The sequence below is a fragment of the Cyrtonyx montezumae genome, unplaced genomic scaffold (genome assembly GCF_038088225.1).
Source record: "Cyrtonyx montezumae isolate F1298 unplaced genomic scaffold, pur_monq_1.0 scaffold_3, whole genome shotgun sequence".
NCBI classification, from domain to species: domain Eukaryota; kingdom Metazoa; phylum Chordata; class Aves; order Galliformes; family Odontophoridae; genus Cyrtonyx; species Cyrtonyx montezumae.
The window spans coordinates 78747836-78768512 of NW_027072034.1; the positions used below are offsets into that span (position 1 = coordinate 78747836).

Sequence of the window (20677 nt, forward strand, 5' to 3'; positions counted from 1 at the left end):
CCCCGCACCCTCCCGCCGGGCCCTGTGCAGGTGGAGCGCTCCCGGCACACCCCGCGCCGCCCGGAGCCAGGCCCACTTCCGGGCGGCGCCACGCTCACTTCCGGCCGGCCCCCGTCCTCTTCCGCCCGCTCGCCGCCATCATGAAGTGAGTGGGGCTGCGGCCCCGGCCGCCCCATCCGCCGCCATCCCCCGCGGGGAGGCTGTGGGACTCTCTGCCACTGGACCGCGCTTTCTGTTAATTTTTGTCTCTCTCGCAGGGTCGAGCTGTGCAGCTTCAGCGGGTACAAGATCTACCCGGGCCACGGCCGCCGCTACGCCCGCACTGATGGCAAGGTGAGGCCAAACACTCTGTGGTTCTTTACAGTTCCAATGTTGTGGTCTTGCTGTGCAGAATCTCGTAGGAATTGACAGCTAAACAATTGGACTGATTGATTCTTGAGCTGATCTCTTGAGAAACTTAAAACTGACAGCTGATAACAAATCAGGCTCTTAATTCTGTCTTCAGTTTATTCTAGGCAAGGAGTTAGGCAGCGTTGTTCTCCCAAGCGCTGCTTACGTCTGCTTGTGACCCTTACGTACACGAAGTACATGGGTAATTGAGAACAAATGCTACTGCTGTTCTGGATATGGCTGTTTATGCTCTGCCTTGGATACAGTACAGCAGTGTGGTGGGGATTAAAATAAAAAAAGCAGTGTGAGCTTTACTTAGAAAATTAGCGTCAGAGCATTAGGCTTTATTGTGAGCGAACTATTTGTGAAAAAATATTTTAAGGGGATGCTTTTTGATGGAATGCCATGGCTTAATCAGAGGAACAAAATTCCACACGTTAAAATCTGGGGACAGGAGCTGGACTCAGAGATAACTGTGGGTCCCTTCCCAACTCAGCATAATTGTTATCTTCATAAAGAAACAGAAAAGCATCAGTGTTGGAAAACACCAACTCAAATAATCACTTGGTATGCTGACATAAAGGGTGATAATGTAGAAAAGAAGCTTGCACAGAATATGTTCTTTTTTTCCTAGGTTTTCCAGTTCTTGAATGCAAAATGCGAGTCTGCATTCCTTTCCAAGAGAAACCCTCGTCAAATCAATTGGACTGTTCTGTACAGGCGTAAGCACAAGAAAGGACAGTCAGTAAGTATATACCAATGGAAGCTGCTCTCAAGTTTTCCACTGAAAACATTTGGTCACTGGTCTGTCAGAACGGAGGTAACTGCAGTATGCTGATGGGTACCAAAAGCATGGCCTGTACAACTAGAGCAAGGTGTGATCAGTTTGGTGAAGGTGTGAGTGGGTTTGCTTGAGTTTGTTACTTTAGATTTGGAAAGCAACATTTCAGCAAAAGCACTGAAGCTGTACAGTTATATCTGAGGGTTCCTTCAGAACCAGAGGAGTGGTTCTATGATTCTAACTTAGTAGAATGATATTGTTATTCAATTGTCATTGTATTGAAAAAATACAGCATGCTAGCATAGGTATTTTCAGTCTCTTGCTTAACATTGCACAGCAGAAGAGCAGTTAGAAAGGCTTACATAGAAACACTGACTCAAAACCTCTGAGTTCATTCAAAGAAGCAAAGTCAATGGCTTATTGGTCTGCTTTGGCAAATCAGTGAGTTGTTTACATCCAGAATGAGGAGTATTATTGGAAATACTTTCCATCTTAATAGCAGTTTGTTTCTTTAATTGTCTTTAGCCTTTTACTAAATGTTGTGTGATGCTAATTGTATTCTGTCACTTTAGGAAGAGATACAAAAGAAGCGCACACGCCGTGCTGTTAAGTTTCAAAGGGCTATTACTGGTGCATCCTTAGCTGAGATCATGGCTAAGCGAAATCAGAAGCCTGAAGTACGAAAAGCGCAAAGGGAACAAGCTATCAGGTAAGAAGTCAGATGACTGGAGCTACCCCTGGGTATTTAAAATATTACCTGTGCTTTTTCCTACAAGATCTGGAACTCTAGCTGAGCTCTGTGTATTACAATTAGAGGCAACACTGAGTAGTCTCAGCAAGAGTTATTATCAGCAGAGAGGGGTCTCTTGCTCTCTCCCTTTGTGAAAATACTGGTTTTGTCACACAAAGTTCTGTTCTCTATGGTAGTCTTGCTAGAAGCATTGAATGCGGGGGATAAACCTGAAATAATGCATTTGTTTCCTGATCTTAGGGAGCTCTTACAGTGGTTGAGTCAAAGAAACAGTGAATGGCAGACATAAGTAACTTGCTTTTTTTTCCCCTGTGAATTAACAGGGCTGCAAAAGAAGCCAAGAAGGCTAAGCAGGCCACCAAGAAAACAGCTGTTTCTGCTGCAAAGGTGAGATGCAAGGGGTGTATTTGGAATATTTGCAGCTGTGCTGTAACACTGCTGCAGCATTTAGTTGGGAATTTGTGTTTTAATTTTCTTGGCTGTTTTGATCTGGAAGCACACTGACCAGGCTAATGTACTAGAGGTACACATGTGAACGGCTGAATAGAACAAACTGCTTTTTAGAGAGACAGTAAATATTACAGTAAAACCACTTTCTGACCAGATGCCAGCAATGTGTAGGTGTCAACTTGCTTGGATGTGACGTTATTTAGGGACTTGGTGACAGGGTATTGGTGTTAGCATGCACTTCAGTAGTGCTTCTGATCTAATGCCAAACATTGGTGTCATCCATATTTAAGGCTTATAGTGATATGTGTTGTAACGATGTTAACTCTGCTCTGATTTTTAAATTGCCTAATTTATCTAAGTTGGAGCATAGGGACAGCTTCAAGAATGTGGATAATTTGTTTCTCTTTGCTTATATCTTATTTCCCCACAGGCTCCAACGAAGGCAGCACCTAAGCAGAAAATTGCAAAACCAGTCAAGGTTTCTGCTCCTCGCGTTGGTGGAAAGCGCTAGCTTGCCAGTCTGCTAGCCATGCTGAATAAACATCTGACTTGCTTTCACAGTTTGTGCCGTGTTCTTTTCAACTGTATGAGACCTGCTGAAGAGAATTAATAACCTTGCTGGTTTTTGCAGACTGATGCGTGCCATAAAAGGCTCAGTTACTTAAAGGATCTGCTATACTAGAGGGCATTTCATGAGTCTTAAAATGAATGCAGTGGTTCTGGCACCAGGATGGATTGAGCTGATAGGTACACAAGTAGAGACTTACTCTGCACAAATGTCAAATGGTGTAGTTTTAAGTTCAGAATGCAAACTAGGGATGTGAAACAGTGCAATCTGTGACAAAAAAGTACACTTCTAGCATTATGAAACATGTTTGCAAGGTGTTGTACAGGATAAAAGGAAAAATGGTTTCAGAAATTAACTTTTTACATCACGTGGCAGTTGAGCAGGTTGAGATTCAGCTCCTCAGTCAGGAAGTTACAAAACCACTGAGTGCTGGAAGCCCTAGTCAGGCAAAGTCTAGTAAGGTCTTGCGTTGCACTCTTTCCCTGAGCTTTTACTAAGTTAAATGGCATTGTTTGGTCATTCTTCTGCAAGTCTAGTAGTAACACTTAAACCACTGATAATAGGTTGAATAAGCTTTAAAGTGCTATCCCAGGAGCATGGTGGAAATGAATCATATAGGTGGAATACTGCAGTTGAGGGTTACAAGCTTTTTAGAAGGGATAGGAAAGGTGAGGGAGTTGCCCTTTATGTTAAGAAGAGGATAGACTGAAGAGCTGCGTATGAGAAATAGCCATTACCAGGGTGAGAGCCTGTGGGTTAATTACAGGGGCCAGACCAAAAAAGGGACACGTGGTTGGGTTCTGTTACAGGCCACCTGAGCAAGGGGAGCCTGTTGAGGAGGCCTTGCTTCAGGGGCTACTTTTGTTTAGGACTCAGCTGAAAGCTCTTTTTAAACTAGTATCAACGTTTTGAAAGTGAAGAAGCCAGAAACTTAACAGGGTGGAATATTTACAACTATACATACCACTGAAAGTTACTTCTAGCAATGACTATAAAAACTTGATGTTATCACTTGTATTTTGTTATTTAGTGGCTTGCATGCTGCATACACGCCTCTCAAAACTAGTCTTAGCAATTGCATATAATTAGCTGAAAAGCAGAGACAAGCCCTTAGTGACAATCTGCTTGTAATGCCATGAGTGATATATAGGAATTGATTGTCAGGTATGGCAGTATTTGTTCACATCTCGAAGTCTGCAGGCTTTGGATGCTTGAGGTTACTGTAGTGAAGCATGAAAATGCTATAAGATTACACTTTGTTGCTGTTTGCGTTCTGACTGACACAGCAGGACTGGGTCAAGAGGAATAGCCCCATCAGGTTACTCCTTCTGTGAGACATGATGCTAATGAGCAAGGCAGGCTGCAGTCAACTGCACGTTATTCTGCTCAAACACAGCTATAATGCAATGCATTTAACAAAGAAATTCATAAACGAAAATCATTGTGGTTACCTAATGCGGCCTAATTGATCCTCTGTTAAATATCACTAAAAATGGAATGCTTCACTTTGTTTAATAGACTAATGGAATAATTAAAATAGAAAAGGGTCTCTAGAGGTCACCTAGTCCAACCCCGTTGCTCGGAGCACAGCCGCGCCAGCTCTCACCGGCTATGCCCACACCCAAGATGGCCGCCGCCAGCCTTCCGCCCGGCCTGCGCCGTGCCCGGCTCTAAGATGGCGGCCCCACTCTTTCCATCCTTTCCCTTCGCCCCCGCCCCCTCCGCGGCACGCGAGCCGCTGACGCCACTTCCGCTTGTGCAGCAGCCATTTTGTCTTTCCGTTGCTGCTGCCCGAGCTTCTTCCTCCCTCCCGCCGCCGCTGGCCGCGAAACTCCAGTTCCCCCTCAGGCCCGGCTCCTGCCGGCTGTCCGTCGCCCTCCTCCTCGCCGCCCCACGGCACCCCTCTCCCGGGGCCCCGGCCCCGCGCGGCCTTGTCCCGCCATGTCCAGCGAAGAGAGCTACCTGGCCATCCTCCGCTACCTCACCAACGAGCGGGAGCCCTACGCGCCGGGCACAGAGGGCAACGCCAAGCGGAAGATCCGCAAAGCGGCCGCCTGTTACGTGGTGCGCGGCGGGACCCTGTACTACCAGCGGCGGCAGCGGGACCAGCAGCGCTTCGCCGAGCTCGAGGTGGTGCTGCAGGCCGAGCGCCGCGCCCGCCTCATCCGCGCCGCACACCTGGCGCCCGACGGCGCGCACCGCACCCGCCTGCAGACCTGGCAGGGGCTGTCGCAGAAGTACTGGTGGCGAGGTGAGCGAGGCGGGACGCCTGCGGGATAGAGCTGGCGCTCGCTGCCACGCTCCTCGGCCCGGGGACGCGCTGGGCTGGGGGGCAGTCACGGCGTGCTCGGCGCTTTGGGGGCGGGAGACTTTGCGGGGCTGTGTTGCCCTTCCGAGGGGGATGTGTCGTGAGAGGGCTCCTTGCTTTCAGAGGGCTCCGTTGTGCGGTGTCTGGCCTTAGGACGTGTGCCTCGCTGTGCTAGGTGAACCTAGAGTGTAGCTGTTGCACTCACCGTTGTATTTGTCTGCGTCCTTCCAGTGAGAAGCTGTAAACAGAGCTAACCCCCAGCTGGGAGCAGAGTGATGTCACAGCAGTTAGAAACAGTGCTGTGTTAACATCAGTAATTCGCAATCGTAGCTTTCTTGCAGCTGAGCCAATAACTTGGGGTTTATGTTCCCTATAGAAACGGTGTTCTTGCAGTCTAAGGTATCCATTAAACAAATCTCCAGCTTCTCAGTTGCTCAGGGCCCACTTTCTGTTCATCCTGCTTCTCTCATTCTGCCTTTTTTCTTTTTTTTCAGCCGTCAGTAAGCAAATCATAGAATCAGAATGGCTTAGGTGAGAAAAGACCTTAAAGATCATTGAGCTCCAAAGCCTTGCTGCAGGCAGGACTGCTGCCCACCACATCAGGGGCCAGGGCTCTATCCAACCTGGCTCTGAATGGCTCCAGGGATGGGGCGTCCACAGCATGTACCAGTGCCTCACCACCCTCTGGATAAAGGTTTTTTTTTTCCTATTATCTGCCCTTGCAGCTTTAATTTTCTCTGTCTTAACTTGTAGACTTCATGCTCTAGCTGCAGCTCCTTCTTCAAGTTCAGATCTTGTTGAGTTGAAGGTCTTTGACGTGAAAAAGGATTTGGAGTCTTCAAGTTGAGAGACACATTCTGGATGATGGTCTCCTTGCCTTCATGTAGGTTCTTGTTGTCTGCCCAACGTCAGACTATTATGGCATCTGTTGTTATACTTGGCATCCATCCTTCAATCCATTCTTAATGGACCTCACTTTATCTTCTGCTTGTCCGAGTGGGACATTCTATATCTTTTAATTTTATTAGGTAGCTTTATTTGCACAACCTATCTTTTCTTATTTCTCTTATAATGACAATGCAAAAAAATCACACCTAATTTTTACCTTATGCATTTTATTTCTTGTCTCGGTGAAGACACTGCTTTCCCTGCTGTGACAATCCTCTCCTGGTATTAGGGGGCAGCAGCTTTTACCCATTCATTGTTCCTAGGTTGGTGCCAACCTATTGGGACTGTAGCTGGGAACCAATGGGCTAGAGTGTGGCTCAAGGGGTGAGAGTGGTATTAGAAGTGGGGTCTGGAGGTAGGAGACCTCATGTCCTGCCCAGGTTTTAGCTGGAATCAAGGAAACATAAACCATGTCTGAAATGGACACAAATGTCCTGCATTGGCACACCTTGGGTTGCTTAAGGTCTGTGTTTTGCTGATCCTTAGCAGGGATGCATATGTAATGTTGGCAGGTGGCACATTCCTCAATAGTATGAGCAGTGTGAGTGTAACGCAGCCTCAGCCAAAGGTTCTGAGGTGTGATGGATTTTGAAGCATAGAGGAATGGGTTCTGTAGGCTTGTATGTTGGTCTTGTGAAGAACGTGAATTTGTGTTCAAAGCTGTAGTCTGAGAAGGCCTTGTTTTCTTGAAGATGATGGCTGAGCTTAGGGACTGCGGAGTATCCAAACGTACTTAGTTACATCTCATAAAGTATTGGAGGGAAGACGTTTCTTTGAGCTTCTGGACTCCAAGAAGCTGATTTATATCAATGTGAATATCAGTGTCATTGCCTATAATTCAGTTGGTACCAGTTTTGCAAAAGGCTTTATGTAAGCCTTTTAATTCTTGTCCTCTTTAGTGAGGACAAAGGGAGATCCATTTGCACGGAGCTAATGGCAGGATCTGTTTATAGCTTTCAGTGTCTTGGGATTCTTATAATGAATGTGAAAATTGAAATATTTTCCCTAGCTTAAAAATCATACAGTAATGTGATAGAATTGGTAGAAAGAGAAGGCATGACTTCATTTGTTACAAAAATAAGCATTTAATACATTTTTGCTAATCACCTACATAAATGTTTTCTAAGTCAAATTGAATGTCAGTTGGAAACCTAATCAAGTTCTGTTAATTTTCCTTAGGTATTCTTAAGCAGGTTAAAGATTACATTAAAGAATGCAGCAAGTGCCAGGAAAAGCTAGATCGTTCTAGATCTCTGTCAGATCCTTCAGAAATGCTGGAAGAGCTTGGACTGGATGTAAAATCTCACGAAGACAGTAATGAAACAGATGATGAAGTGAGTAATGCGGCATCAATCCCAGCTGCTTCCCCAAAGCCTGTGAAGAAGAAGCCAATAGGAAAACATGAGCTTGTGTTTGTAAGTACTGTTGTTTACGTCTGGATGTATTTATGATGTTAATGCATTCTTAGCAGAGTACCTGTTTTCCAGTGCTGTAATAATCTGGCAGTGATAAGGTGACATAGAACTTGGCAAAGATATCAGTGTGAGGAAGCATATGTCTGATAGATATGACATGAAACCAGTGATAGTAGGTGGCCTTTGAAAGATAAAAATGAGTCCAATTTCTATATATGCACATGAGACTTGAGGGAAAATGAATTGCACAAGTACAAGTGAAGTATTACGTATAAGATTCTCATGGAATCTGTTGCTTAATCAACTATGCTATATGTAGAGATAACATTTTTGATGGTGGTAACTGGAGGCTTGCATGCATGTAAAGGCTTCTGAATCTAGAAGCAGTTTGATGTTGCAGCACTGAAAAATACAGTAAAGGAACTATTTGGATATGTCTCCCCATTTTTCCTGTTTGTTTTAACTGTTTGGAGGGAGGGTGAGATTTGGCACATCTAAATAAAGAGAATGATAGTAAGATTATAGAGGCTTGAACTACATTTATGGTTGAAGCAAATAATTCTTTTTGTGTTTCAGTATGAATGCTTAAAGTTCTCATAATGTTGTTTGTGACAGGTTGACAGTAAGGGCCTTGTGAAGCAGTCATCTTCCAAACATTGTCTGTCAGTCTTAAACCAACTGAATCAGCAGAGGCTTTCCAATCAGTTCTGTGATGTGACTCTGCTGATTGAAGGAGAGGAGTACAAAGCTCACAAATCTGTTTTGGCAGCCAACAGCGAGTACTTCCGAGAGCTCTTCATTGAGAAGGGAGCTGTCACTAGTCATGAAGCTGTAGTGGATCTGTCAGGTGAATTGTTGTGGGTTTCAAAGATAGAAATTGTTATATCTGAAGTAAGGTGTACAGTATTTGCTTTAGTCTCTTTTGAGTGTTCAAGACAACCAAATACTTGTTTTTTTTTTTCCTTCTCTTAATCTAAAAGTGTTTTGTATATGCTTAAGTGTCACTCTGGTTCTGTGTATCTGATTTCCTCTATTGAACTGACAAAGGAATTCCATCTCATAATTTCTCAGTGTTTGTTTGTTTGTTTTGTTTTTAGATTGTTCACATGTATTTTTTTCTTATATTGGTCCCAGACCTTAAATGTTGCAACACAGAAAGAAGGGATCTTCACTGGCTTCTCAATAAACAGAAGCAAATTGTAAATTACTGAGCAAATACTAAATTGTCTCTTTTCTGGGAAACACTGTTACCCTTCTTTTTTTTCTTTCTGAAACCTTCTGTTACTTTTTAAATGGGAGATGGTCCAAAAATAAATGCTCAAAAATAGCTTTGTAGTGATTTAGAATATTGTACAGAACTTTCATGTGTCCAATTCCTTTCCCAGTAATTTCTTAACTGTCTGTCTTTGCATGAATAGACATGCATGAGCATATATGATGGTCCAGAAGGTTCCCCAAATATTAGATGTATGATTTATAGAACTGTGGGAAATTATTCCAAATGTTTCTTTGTAAGCTTTTGTATCTGTGTATCTTTTTTTTTTCACATCGGTCACTTTCTAGCCTTATTTTTCTGTAGCACCAGTTGTTACTTAACTCTTAAGTACTTTCTGAATGTAGCAGTCCAGAAAGATTTGGGTTAAATTTGGATTAATTTGCTTCAAAGGTATGCAAACAATCATCTTAAGAATTTTACTGTGAAACTACTTCTGTTGTACTTACTATTGGAAAAGTTGTCCAAATTTGACTTCCACAAACAAAATATATAAGGAGGATGTTTTTGTGTAAGTGATGGTGATTTGGGTTCAAATAGAAGGGTTTCACATGGGTGTATTTAACTCTAAATTTCATGCTTAGCCATGTCAAAGATGAACTGTTGCATCCATCATGGGGTATTTTGGTATAACGAGGGTTTGCTCTAATCTCCTGTTTTGTTCTTGATAGGATTTTGCAAGTCAAGTTTCCTTCCACTGTTGGAATTTGCTTATACTTCAGAATTAACTTTTGACTTCTGTAGTATGGCAGAACTGGCCATGCTTGCCCGGCATCTCCTCATGTCAGAGGTTCTTGAGATCTGTGAGAACGTGCACAAACAAATGGAAGAGAAACAAATTACAGTGTACCAAAAGGGAGATATTCAAACAGTAGAGTCAACCCAAAATTTAGCAGAGCAGACTGCAGTTGAGGTGCCTCCTGCAGACAGTGCTGAGCAACCTCTGCCAGTTGAGCTGTCGGCCAGCGAAGTGACAGCAGCTGTGAATGGAGCCCCTTCCTCTCTTGGGCCAGAGGAGAAGGCAGAACCCCAGCTTGGTGTCTTGCCCCCAGGGCCCGTGGAGGCCTCTCCTGATGATCTTTCAAAGCCTGCGGAGCAGTCCAAAGCAACTGAAAATGGTGTCAAAATGCAGCTGGCAGAGAGCATTTCAGAGAGCCCCATGTCTGCCAGGAAGCCTGAGCCATCGGTGGTGGAAGCCATGGACACAGAAAGTCAGTTGGAAAAGGAGACAGATGAAAATGAAAGTAGTAAAGTAAACGCAGAGACTGTTTCTGGAGACTCCTCAGAAGTGCTCAAGGAAAAGCATGGCAAGCAAAGTAGAGAACAGAGCCTTTCAGCTTTGCCACCAGAAAGCTTGGCTTCCAGCCAGGATGACACTTATAGAAGTAAGCTTCGGCAGCGGTCTTTTAGTGAAGGTGGATACATCAGGCTGCATAAAGGAATCGAGAAGAAGCTGCAGAACAGAAAGACGAATCCTAAATCTGCAATACAGCAGGTATTCTTCTGCTTAGGCCTGTTGGTGGTGGTAGTCCTGTGTTACCAGACCAATGTGAAAAGACTCTTTCTTGATTTCCATGCGCTGTCTGGAAAATGTTTTAAATGTGTTCTTTGTTGAGAAATCAACATTGCTGCAAACTGAAGTAACTTCTAAGATGTGGCCATTGGAGATTTTTAGAATGCTTGCTCTTCTTAGCTTAGCTTGAGTATCCCCCTCATAGTTTCTTGTGGATGAACAGAAGGTGTATCTATTCCCTAAAATTCTTAATGACCTGGGAATTTAGTTCTTAGCTGACACATGTATATGTCAATGATAGAGAAATATGTAATATATAAATCCATTACTGAAGTCAGGCTCTATCTGTTAAGACTCGTATCCTACATAGATCTTAAGACAGTCATAAATCACAATGATCCAGCTACCCTCAGATTGGGATTAGGTAATTTAATGAAAAAGCCAGCACTGTTACTAAAAAGCAAGCATTGAGACACAGTAAGTGCTTAGTAGTTGAATATATATAATTTAAAAAAAAAAGTCACACTTCTCTTGATGCAACCCAGGATATGGTTGGCCTTCTGGGCTGCAAGTGTGCAGTGCCAGCTCACGTTGAGTCTTTTATTAACTGACAATCCCAAATTCTCAGGGCTGCTGTCAAGCCATTCCCTACCCAACTTGTATCTGTGCTTGCAATTGGCCTGACCCAGGTGCAGGACCTTATACTTGGCCTTGTTTAACTTCATGAGCTAGGCACAGGCCCGGTTCTCAACCCTGTCCAGGTTCCTCTGAATAGTATCCCTTCCCTCTAGCATGTCAGCTGCACCACTCAGCTTGGTGTTGTCTGCAAACTTGCTGAGGGTGCACTCGGTCCCCCTGTCCATGTTGCCTACAAAGATGTTGAATAACACAGGTCCCAGCACCGATCCCCAAGGAATGCCACTTGTCACAGGTCTCCACTTGGACATTGAGCTCTTGACTGCAACTCTCTGAGGGTGACCATCCAGCCAGTTCCTTACCAGTGAGTGATCCGTTCATCAAATCCATTTTCCTCCAGTTTGGTTATGAGGATGTTATGCGAGACCGTGTCAAAACACTTTGCACAAGTTCAGGTTGATGACATCAGTTGCACTTCCTTTATCCACTGATGCTGTAAATCCATCATGAAAGGCCACCAAGTTTGTCAGGCATGACTTGTCCTTGGTGAAGCCATGCTGGTTATCGGCTCATCTTTATTTTCCAAGTGCCTTGTAGGGCCTTCAGAAGGATCTGATCTGTGATCTTGGTAGGCACAAAGGTGAAACTGAGTGGCCTGAAGTTTCATGGATTTTTATTTTCTTTTCTTTAAAATGGGGGTTATGTTTCCCCTTTTCCAGTCAATGGGAACTTCACCAGACTGCCGTGACCTTTCAAATGTGATGGATAGTGGCTTAGCAACTTCATCTGTCAGTTCCCTCAGAACCCATGGATGGATTTTGTCAGGTCCCATGGATTTGTGCACCTTCAGGTTCTTTAGATGGTCTTGAACCTAATCATCACTTACACAGGCAGATCTTCCATCTCCTTTGCTTGGGTTGTGTAGCTAGAGCTCTTGCTGGTGTAGACTGAGGCAAAGAAGTCTTTGAGCACCTCAGCTTTCTCCATAGTCCCTGTGACCAGGTCTCCAGTTTTCTTCTGTAGAGAGCCTACATCTTCCTTGGACTTCCTCTTATCACTCATGTACAATTTGTTCTTGCTCCTCTTTATGTCCCTGGCTAGATTTAGTTCTGTCTGGGTTTTAGCTTTCCTAATCTGAGTCCTGGCTGCCCGAAGAGCTTCTTTGTAGTCCTCTGAGGTAGTCCATTCCTCATGCTTCCACTCCTTATAGACTTTCTGTACTTAATTAAGTCCAGGAGCTCCTTGTTGATCCACAGAGCTCTCCTGGCATTCTTGCCTGCCTTAGTTTTTCTTGGGATGCACTACTTATGGGCTTGGAGGAGTTGGTCCTTAAATACTGACCGAGTTTCTTGGGCCCTTCTTCCTTCCAGGGGTTTATCCTGTGTCACCCTGACAAGCAGTTCCTTGAAGAGGTCAAAGTCTGCTCTCCTGAAGTCCAGAGTAGCAAGCTTGCTGTGCACCCTCTTTGATGCTCGAAAGATCAAGGTCCAGCATAGCACCTTGTCTAATGGGTTCCTTTAGTATCACTTGGAAGAGGAAGTTATCATCAACACATTCCAGGAACCTGTTTGCTTTCTGATGCCCTGCTGTGTTGTCCCTCCAACAGATATTGGGGTGCTTGAAGTCCCCCACGAGGACCATGTTTTGTGAATGTGAAGCTACTCCTATCTGTTCACAGAGGGCCTCATCCACTTGTCTTCCTGATCAGGTGGTCTGTGGCAGACCCCCACTACAATGTCTCCTTCCCCTGCCTTCCCTTTAACCCTAACCCATAAGCTCTGTCAGCTCCTTGTCTATCCCCAGGTGGAGTTCCATGAACTCCAGCTGGTTGTTGATGTGACAATATCCCCTCTTCCTCCCCTTTGCCTTTCATAAAGAGTTTGTACCCATGTATTCCCACATTTCAGTTGTGAGAGGCATCCCACCATATCGCAGTGATGCCGATGTGCGTGCCTACAGGGCTATGATGTCACACCTGAAGCTCTTCCTGCTTGTTCCCCATGCTGCACACGTGAGCACACAGGAATTTGAATTTGAGTTAGCTCAAATTGAAATTGAGCCTCCCAATGAGGCTGATGTACCAATTGCAGTTCCCTTACCCTGAACTTACATGAAATGGCAGCAGTGGGTAGTGAGTCTGTGGGATGTTCGAGGTCTGGCAGCCTCTCCCTCATGCCCCTGATGAGTAAGTCTTGCTTTCCTCATTCCGCTTCACATTACAAAGAACTGTTATTTTCCAGTGTTCTGTGAAGTTTTTCTGTAGTAGATCAGCTGGTTCCAGGCTCAGAGGTATGTTTTTTTTTATTGTAACCATAGCAAATAGTAGCATTACTCTCTTTTAACAGGTTAACAAGTTAAAGCCAAGGTATTGAAACTAGGACAGTCAAAATATTCAAGTGCAGTATTTGTGACTTTCAGTTTTGTTCAGTTTTTGGAGAAGGGTTATCTTGAAGATAGTTTCAGTATAGCTTCTAACTTTTCTAACTTACTTGAGAGGTTTTAACTCCCTGCCCTCGACAGGAGAATGTTTTAAATGATTGTTAAGCATTTGAATCAAAAATAGCTTTGTGCTTTCGTAATCATTTCATAGTTTTGCATTTTTGTCCCATGCTTGTCTCAACTCCCTGGATGTTATATGAGCATTAGGAAAGAACTGCTCCTTCTTGAGGTCCCAGTTTTGATACTGGAAGAATAACAAGACAGAGAAATTGCAAAAAATATTGCTGCCTTGAATTACACTGACTGCAGTTGGCATGCAGATGTCAAGGATAAAGCATGAGTGAATGGTTTTCCAAGCTCTTAACTAATCATCTACTGAACAAAATGATTTTGTGGCTTTGCAATTTGCTGGGTTTTATAAGTTTTCAGAGCAACAACAACATGTAAAGGACTGAATATGTCCCTGCGTAGAAGTTGTGATTGGAAGTATTTGTTGTTCCTCTCCGTGCATCCCTTAGCTTGCATTTAGCCAAGGTAGGTTATTTAGTTCCTCAGGGCTGAAGGGTTAGTTGTCTCTTGAAGCAGGAAGCTGTCTGCCCCTAATTATAATCAGCTCATGGTAGGGAAAAATGGTCCTGTTTTAAAACCACAGTAGCTGTAGATTTGCTGGAAACAAGAACAGCGTTACTTCTCAGCAGCTAAGTAAACTAAGCAAGATTGGAAGGTGTTACAAAGAAATAAGCTTTAGCACTGACTGTCAGAGGACGTATGAAATGTATTGTTATGAAGTTCATTCACAGGTTATATTTTCCCCATTTAGGTTGCCATGAAGCTGGTTCAGAGAGGGAAAAAAATGAAGCAGCCCAAAAGGGAGACCACAGAAAATAACGAAGTAGAAGCACAGCACAAATGCACTGAGTGTGGAATGGTGTTCCAGCGCCGCTACGCACTTATCATGCACACGCTGAAACATGAGAGGTCTAAAGACTATAAGTGCCCAGTAAGTCTTTTGTCTGTAACCTTGCTATTACATTCAGTAACGACATTAGTAATTGTTTTTCTTGTCTGTTCTGGTATGTGCTTTTATTTTCCTCACAGACTTTAATGGAGCCTTGGTAGGTAAGATTCAGTGTGGCCACCTTGCCTGATAGCACCGTGTGACATGGGAGCACACTTGTTCATCGTGCTGGGCTGGGTTTTTCTTCTTACCTTAGCAGTACATCTGCAGCTGTGTTTAGGTTAGCCTGCAAGTTGTAGCCTCATTGGGAAGTGATTAGCACTTCTGTCATTAGTTAAAATTCAACATTTAATTAACCAGAGATGAAACGTGTATTGGAGTCAGGCTGTAGACCTAGCGAATCAGATCACTACGCTGAAAATCCTTGATGTAGCTTTTTTGAAATTATTTTGCCTTTAACATTTCAGAATAAAGTTGTGATGCTTCCTTTCTCAGTTGTGTAAAAAGGAATTCCACTACGGTGCCTCCCTGCGAGCCCATCTTGTCCGACACACGCGGAAGACTGAAGTGAATTCTGCAGCTGATGGTGTAGGAGAGACAGGCGTGTCCTCGGTGAAAGGCAGAACTAAACGAGAGTTCATATGTGATATATGTGGGAGAACTCTACCTAAGCTCTACTCCCTCAGGATCCATATGCTCAAACATACTGGTGTAAAACCACATGCTTGCAAGGTAAATAGAAAGTAATTTTGTTCTGTAATCAATTTAGTAGTGTCTTCCTTATATTTTAGAATTGACTATCCTAAAAATTAGATTAATTTATGTCATTACAGAATGGGGAAAACACTGTATCATTCCTGATGATATTTCTTGTAGTCCAAGTCTTCCAAGTAGAATTGTACTAGATGCTGAATCTTTAAAAATATTTCTCTGTCGAGAAAAGTATTTGCTTGAGCATTCCTGTTTTCAGACTTGCTTTGCTGTTTGCGAGATATCACAAGTTTGGTCATCCCAGTTCCTAAGAAATCCAGGAGGTTTTTTTTCCTGCATTTGAAGATAACAGGTTTTTCAAAGCAGACATGTTTAAAGTATTGAGTTTTATTTGGTTTGGGATCTGGATTTCTTTTTAGGTTTGTGGAAAGGCCTTTACATATAAGCATGGATTAAAAATGCACTTAGCTCTCCATGAAGTACAGAAACAGTTCAAGTGCGATTTGTGTGAGAAGTCCTTTGTCACAAAAAGAAGTCTTCAGGAACATATGAGCATTCATACTGGTAAGTGAGAAAGAAGGGGATGGCTTTTGCATGCTTGTGAACTCCAGTGTTGATCTTCAGTGTAAAAAGTACTGTTAGACATGAATAGTTTTTCCCCTTGGTCAGTATGTTGTCCCATAGGTAAACAGTCATTTTGCATTTCTTCTCTGGGCTTGTTTCACCGTAGCTCAAGGTTATTATGGAAATATTCTATATGAGAGCAAGGAGTCTTGTTTAGTCTGTTCCTGTGTTTCTATTATTTATGCCTGCAATATGTCAGTTCAACAAAGATAGACAAGGAGCTGTGTAATACTTTGAAGTACCTATACTTTCATTCTGTACTTCCAGATGAATGCTTTCCAAGTTAAATTTCTTCAGAATCCACGTATGTTTTACAAGACTTTCTGCACTAATAAAACACTTACAAAGCAAGAAGATACTATTTGTTTCTCTTCTAAATTACTTCAGCGAGAGGGATATATTTTTAACCAATGTGAGAAATATCCTTCAGTTCTTATTCTTATTTTTAAATAGGATACATGCTCTTTGAGATTCCATTTTCCTTTTCTATGGGATGTTATCTGTATGGTCTGCAACCTGCAGGTGTTTTCTATGAATGTTCTCATTTCAAAGAAATAACGAGTTGGTTTTTTATTTCCCTTTAAAATTCTGTTACATCAAGATGGCATTTTAAAAGTTGTAATTTTAACTGAGAAATTGAGGACTAGTTTAAAAATTGTGATATTAGAATACCAAATGTTGTTTTTTTTAATGGTGTCTTGAAAGATCTCAACATGTGGAAAGATGATGTTTCTTTCTGCTAAAACAAGCAGTGGAGTGCTTTGTTCACGTATCAGTAGCTGTAATGATGTACTCTGTGCTTAATAACATGAGTGAAAGTAATTCAGAGTTGTTATTTCCTCTTCCACGTATTACAAAAAAATATACTTTTCAATACATTTCCATCTGTATGTAATTAAATCAACTTCTCTTTGTACCACTGCTCTCATTCCTCAGATAAGTTCCAGGAGAAGCAAATAATGCTCTCACAAAGCATTCCAGAGAGATGGAGGTTTGTCTTTGTAACATGCTTTCTTTTGTTTTTCTCAGGAGAGTCCAAATATCTTTGCACCATCTGTGGAAAATCTTTCCACAGGGCTTCAGGACTCAGTAAACACATTAAAAAACACCAGCCAAAGCCTGAAGTTCGTGGATATCAGTGTACTCAGTAAGTTGTTCAGTGGTGTGTTGGTTTTTCATTTATTTATTTACTTAAGATTAAAAGCAGTTCCTGTTTGTAACACAATAGTTCATTTGCCTGCAACAGGACTTACAAATCATAAGAGTAATTTAAAAAGGAAAGATAAAGGCTTATGCATCGGAGGAGAAAAACTTGTTTTTGAACTGTAACCTTGTCTCATGCAATCGTGTTGTAATGTTCTTGTGTGCACCATATGGCGTGTTGTGCAAATATCACATCAGTACTGATGACACTACGTTGCAGTGCTAAAGCCTTTACTTCTATAGGTGTGAAAAGAGTTTCTATGAAGCTAGAGATCTCCGTCAGCATATGAATAAACATCTAGATGTGAAGCCATTTCAGTGCCAATTCTGTGGGAAATGTTACAGTTGGAAGAAGGATTGGTATTCTCATGTGAAGTCTCACTCTGTCACAGACCCTTACAGGTAAGAAGATACATAGTTAACTGAAATATGAGATTACGCAGCTCCACAGCCCTACAGTAGTCAACAAGGAACTGCCTGGTTTTTGGTGAAAGTGCTAACTGATTGGCCTTGAGTTCTTGGGAATGAATGGATGACTTCAAATTGCATAGTCAAACGGGTAATTAGCTGGCACGATCCTGGGACTAATACATAGGAAGTCATAAGAGGATAAATCTAATCAGTTTAGAAATGCTTTGTATGTGATCTTGCTGCTTTAGAATGGCAAGTAGAAGCTTTGTGGCTGGAGAATAGGAGAAAACGGAGCTTTTACAGCCTGATAGTATTTGTAATCATGGAATTTCAATCATAGAATCATTGAGGTGGAAGGAGCCCTTAAAGGCCATCTAGTCCAACTTTCCCACAGCTAACAGGGACACCTACAGCTAGATGAGGTTGCTTAGAGCCCGGTCCATTCTGATCAATTACCTATCATATGAAGCAGCCTTCCCGTTGAACTTTACCTACAGTAACTGAAGGTCAGATTTTGTTTAAAAATAAATAAATAAGTGAATCAAGGAATTGAATTAGATTGAATCCATGGATTTGTTAAAACTAAGCCTCGTAGCTTGAGCAAACAGGTAACTTTAGGAAGAAACACAGGGACTATGGGAATGCAGGTACAGCTGAAGAGAGCTGCTGTTTGCAACTCAGCATGGGGGTGGTCCCATGAAGATAAGGACAGCACAGTGGTGGGTAGGGTAGTTGTTTACAACACAGTTGGAGGGTCAGGAGAAGATAAGTGGAACTGCTGTTTGCAACTCGGTGGGGGAGTCCTGTGGAGGAGGCAGATTTGCTGTTGCAGCATAATGGAATCCCCTTAAAAGTTGGAAATTTACTCTTAGATTGAATCCCATGACCACTGGAGATGTCAATCACTTCTGGAATTTCTGTCCATGTCCTTGGAATGTGATGAATATTTGTGTTGTACCTTTAAATGTGCAGTCGTTTCTCTCTTCAGCGTGTGTGTTTGGCGGAGCAATCCCCATGCACTCAGCACTGTAATAAAGGGTGTACCTGCTTGACATAACTCATTGGCACGTCAAGTTACTTTGTCGGATTTCTCTGCTTCGATAATAGTTCCAACAGATCTCCTATTTTACACGTTGTAGGTGTAATGTATGCGGGAAAGAATTCTATGAGAAAGCTTTGTACAGAAGACATGTGAAGAAAGCCACGCATGGTAAAAAAGGAAGAGCAAAACAAAACCTGGAACGAGTCTGTGAGCACTGTGGAAGAAAATTCACACAGCTCCGAGAGTACAGGAGACACGTGAACAATCATCAAGGTATGTAGAAAGCAAGTTGTTGGGTTGTTCTCTGACCCCTAAAAATGTGAAGAGATCATTGTGGGTTTTCACTGGATCTGTCTGTCCTGTGATGCGGGACGCACAGAAGTTCTTACAGACTGGCCAGTCAGTTTTAGGCTTCTCCTAGTTAGTTAACTTGTTTGCAGTGCTTCCCGGCAGTGGCTGTTGGGATCTTTCTGAAAAGATCACATGGGCACAGTATCAGTTTGTCTTTCACAAGCCTTAATGGAATTAACAGACGTCTTCTTTTATACCTCTGTCCTCCCTGTCGTTTGTCCTTGTTTTACACATGCTGACTGCCACCTTCTTTGCTTTGCACCTGGGAACAGGCGTGAAGCCGTTTGAGTGTCTGACGTGCGGAGTCGCCTGGGCTGACGCGCGCTCCCTGAAGCGTCACGTGAGGACGCACACTGGAGAGCGGCCGTACGTCTGTCCAGTCTGCAACGAAGCTTACATAGATGCCCGGACGCTAAGAAAGCATATGACCAAGTTTCATAGGGACTACGTACCCTGTAAAATTATGCTGGAAAAAGATACTCTTCAGTTTCATAACCAGGGGACGCAGGTGGAGCACGCCATCAGCATTTTAGCTGCAGACATGCAAGAACAAGAAACTGAGATCAGTGTTGGTGGTGAGGAGATAGAGACTGTGGTGGTGACTGGAGACACGCTGGAGGCAATTGAAGCAGTTACAACTACTGAACAATGTACATCTGTCTCCACTCTTTCTGACCAAAGCATCATGCAGGTGGTAAATTATGTACTTGCACAGCAGCAAGGACAGAAAATGGCTGAAGTTACTCAGGCCGCCATGGAAACTGTAGAGGTAGAAGTAGCCCACGTTACAGAGACAGAGTGAGTAGAGCACGTAAGAGCAAGGAAGCCAAAGTCTTATGATATGGGACAGCTAAATATTAGCCGGGTATCTGAGTCTTACAGTGACATCCGTTCTCAAACAGTTAATCGCCCATACTGGATTTCTTGGTTATGAAATACTGCATTGTGTGCTACAGGGAAAAAGTTTAAATGCTTCAGTTTAGGCCAAGGCTTCAAAGGCTGAGATACCTGCACTGGTCTGGTTAAAAACAAAAAGTTGGAATAATGTTTCCTGTGTTACAGGGTGAGTATCATGCTGTAAATGTAAAAATATGTACCAAGAGGCTGCACTAAAACCTAGAAACCTATAGCAGTTGATTTTGTTTTTATGTGCATTTCATCATGTTTGTGAGCAAATCACCACAGCTGGGTTCTATCCATTCTGTCCTCCGAAACAAAGGAATGATGAAACGCTTTCCTCAGCTGTGCTTTGTGTGGCTTACAGAAAATCTGAGCTTTTGTCTTCTGGCAGATTCAACATCTGCAATCAGTGAATCCCAGCTTTGCAGAAGTGATTTAAATTCCAAGCTGGAGGGCAGCAGGTCCAAGGTCCCACAAAAAGCTAACAGGCAGGGCTGTGCTGCTGTCTGACCATGTGGTGCTCTGGGATGAGGAATGGCAGGAAATAAGGGACAGCCCACACCAGAGATAGTACTCGGTGAACTGCCCTTCATTTTGTAAGTGAGGAACTTACACCTCATCCTCTGTGCACAACCACATTTAGGGTAATGATATTCAGCTGCGTAAAGGAACTATGTTGTTCTCTGCACCCAAAGCTGCCAACCTAGCGATGGATCTATCTGTGTTAAATTTGATACAGAAAGTTACAAGTGAAAGGGATGTAACGGGGCATCGATTTGAGAATGGCCCTATGTTCCTAGTCCTACTGCTTATGATCTGCTTTGGTATCTTGCTGAGGGGAGGAGCTCTGACAGTTCCCAAACGGGGACGCAGCGGTATCAGAGTAGAGAATTATGAGCATCTCGGTATCAGGTAATAAATTGGTCTTCGTGTCTTCTGGAGACCAGTGAGCTTTATTGTTGCTGCTGCTGTAACAAATACTAAGGCAGGCAAATTGCCTTGTGT

General features: G+C 43.1%; 2 protein-coding genes across 2 annotated transcripts; both read left to right on the top strand.

The window, feature by feature from the left end:
* Window positions 1-68: 68 nt before the first annotated feature.
* On the top strand, window positions 69-2930 carry RPL24 (ribosomal protein L24). The gene is made up of 6 exons (XM_065741993.1): window positions 69-145; window positions 258-333; window positions 1025-1135; window positions 1744-1880; window positions 2246-2309; window positions 2803-2930. The coding sequence occupies exons 1-6, from the start codon at window positions 141-143 to the stop codon at window positions 2881-2883; spliced, it is 474 nt and encodes a 157-aa protein (XP_065598065.1). The 5' UTR covers window positions 69-140; the 3' UTR covers window positions 2884-2930.
* Window positions 2931-4686: 1756 nt separating this feature from the next.
* ZBTB11 (zinc finger and BTB domain containing 11) lies at window positions 4687-19627 on the top strand. The gene is made up of 11 exons (XM_065742026.1): window positions 4687-5191; window positions 7376-7611; window positions 8227-8458; window positions 9556-10379; window positions 14293-14472; window positions 14926-15162; window positions 15561-15705; window positions 16795-16912; window positions 17212-17370; window positions 18519-18694; window positions 19045-19627. Exons 1-11 carry the CDS (start codon window positions 4882-4884, stop codon window positions 19572-19574), a joined length of 3147 nt encoding a protein of 1048 aa, XP_065598098.1. The 5' UTR covers window positions 4687-4881; the 3' UTR covers window positions 19575-19627.
* The last annotated feature ends 1050 nt before the right edge of the window (window positions 19628-20677 follow it).

Excerpts from the sequence above, each read along its gene's own strand:
- RPL24 (XM_065741993.1), top strand. Across the intron at positions 1,136-1,743 it reads AGCACAAGAAAGGACAGTCA|GAAGAGATACAAAAGAAGCG; the intron begins GTAAGTATATAC and ends CTGTCACTTTAG. Across the intron at positions 2,310-2,802 it reads CAGCTGTTTCTGCTGCAAAG|GCTCCAACGAAGGCAGCACC; the intron begins GTGAGATGCAAG and ends ATTTCCCCACAG.
- ZBTB11 (XM_065742026.1), top strand. The coding sequence starts at position 4,882 with ATGTCCAGCGAAGAGAGCTACCTGGCCATCCTCCGCTACCTCACCAAC. Across the intron at positions 10,380-14,292 it reads CTAAATCTGCAATACAGCAG|GTTGCCATGAAGCTGGTTCA; the intron begins GTATTCTTCTGC and ends TTCCCCATTTAG. Across the intron at positions 14,473-14,925 it reads CTAAAGACTATAAGTGCCCA|TTGTGTAAAAAGGAATTCCA; the intron begins GTAAGTCTTTTG and ends TTCCTTTCTCAG.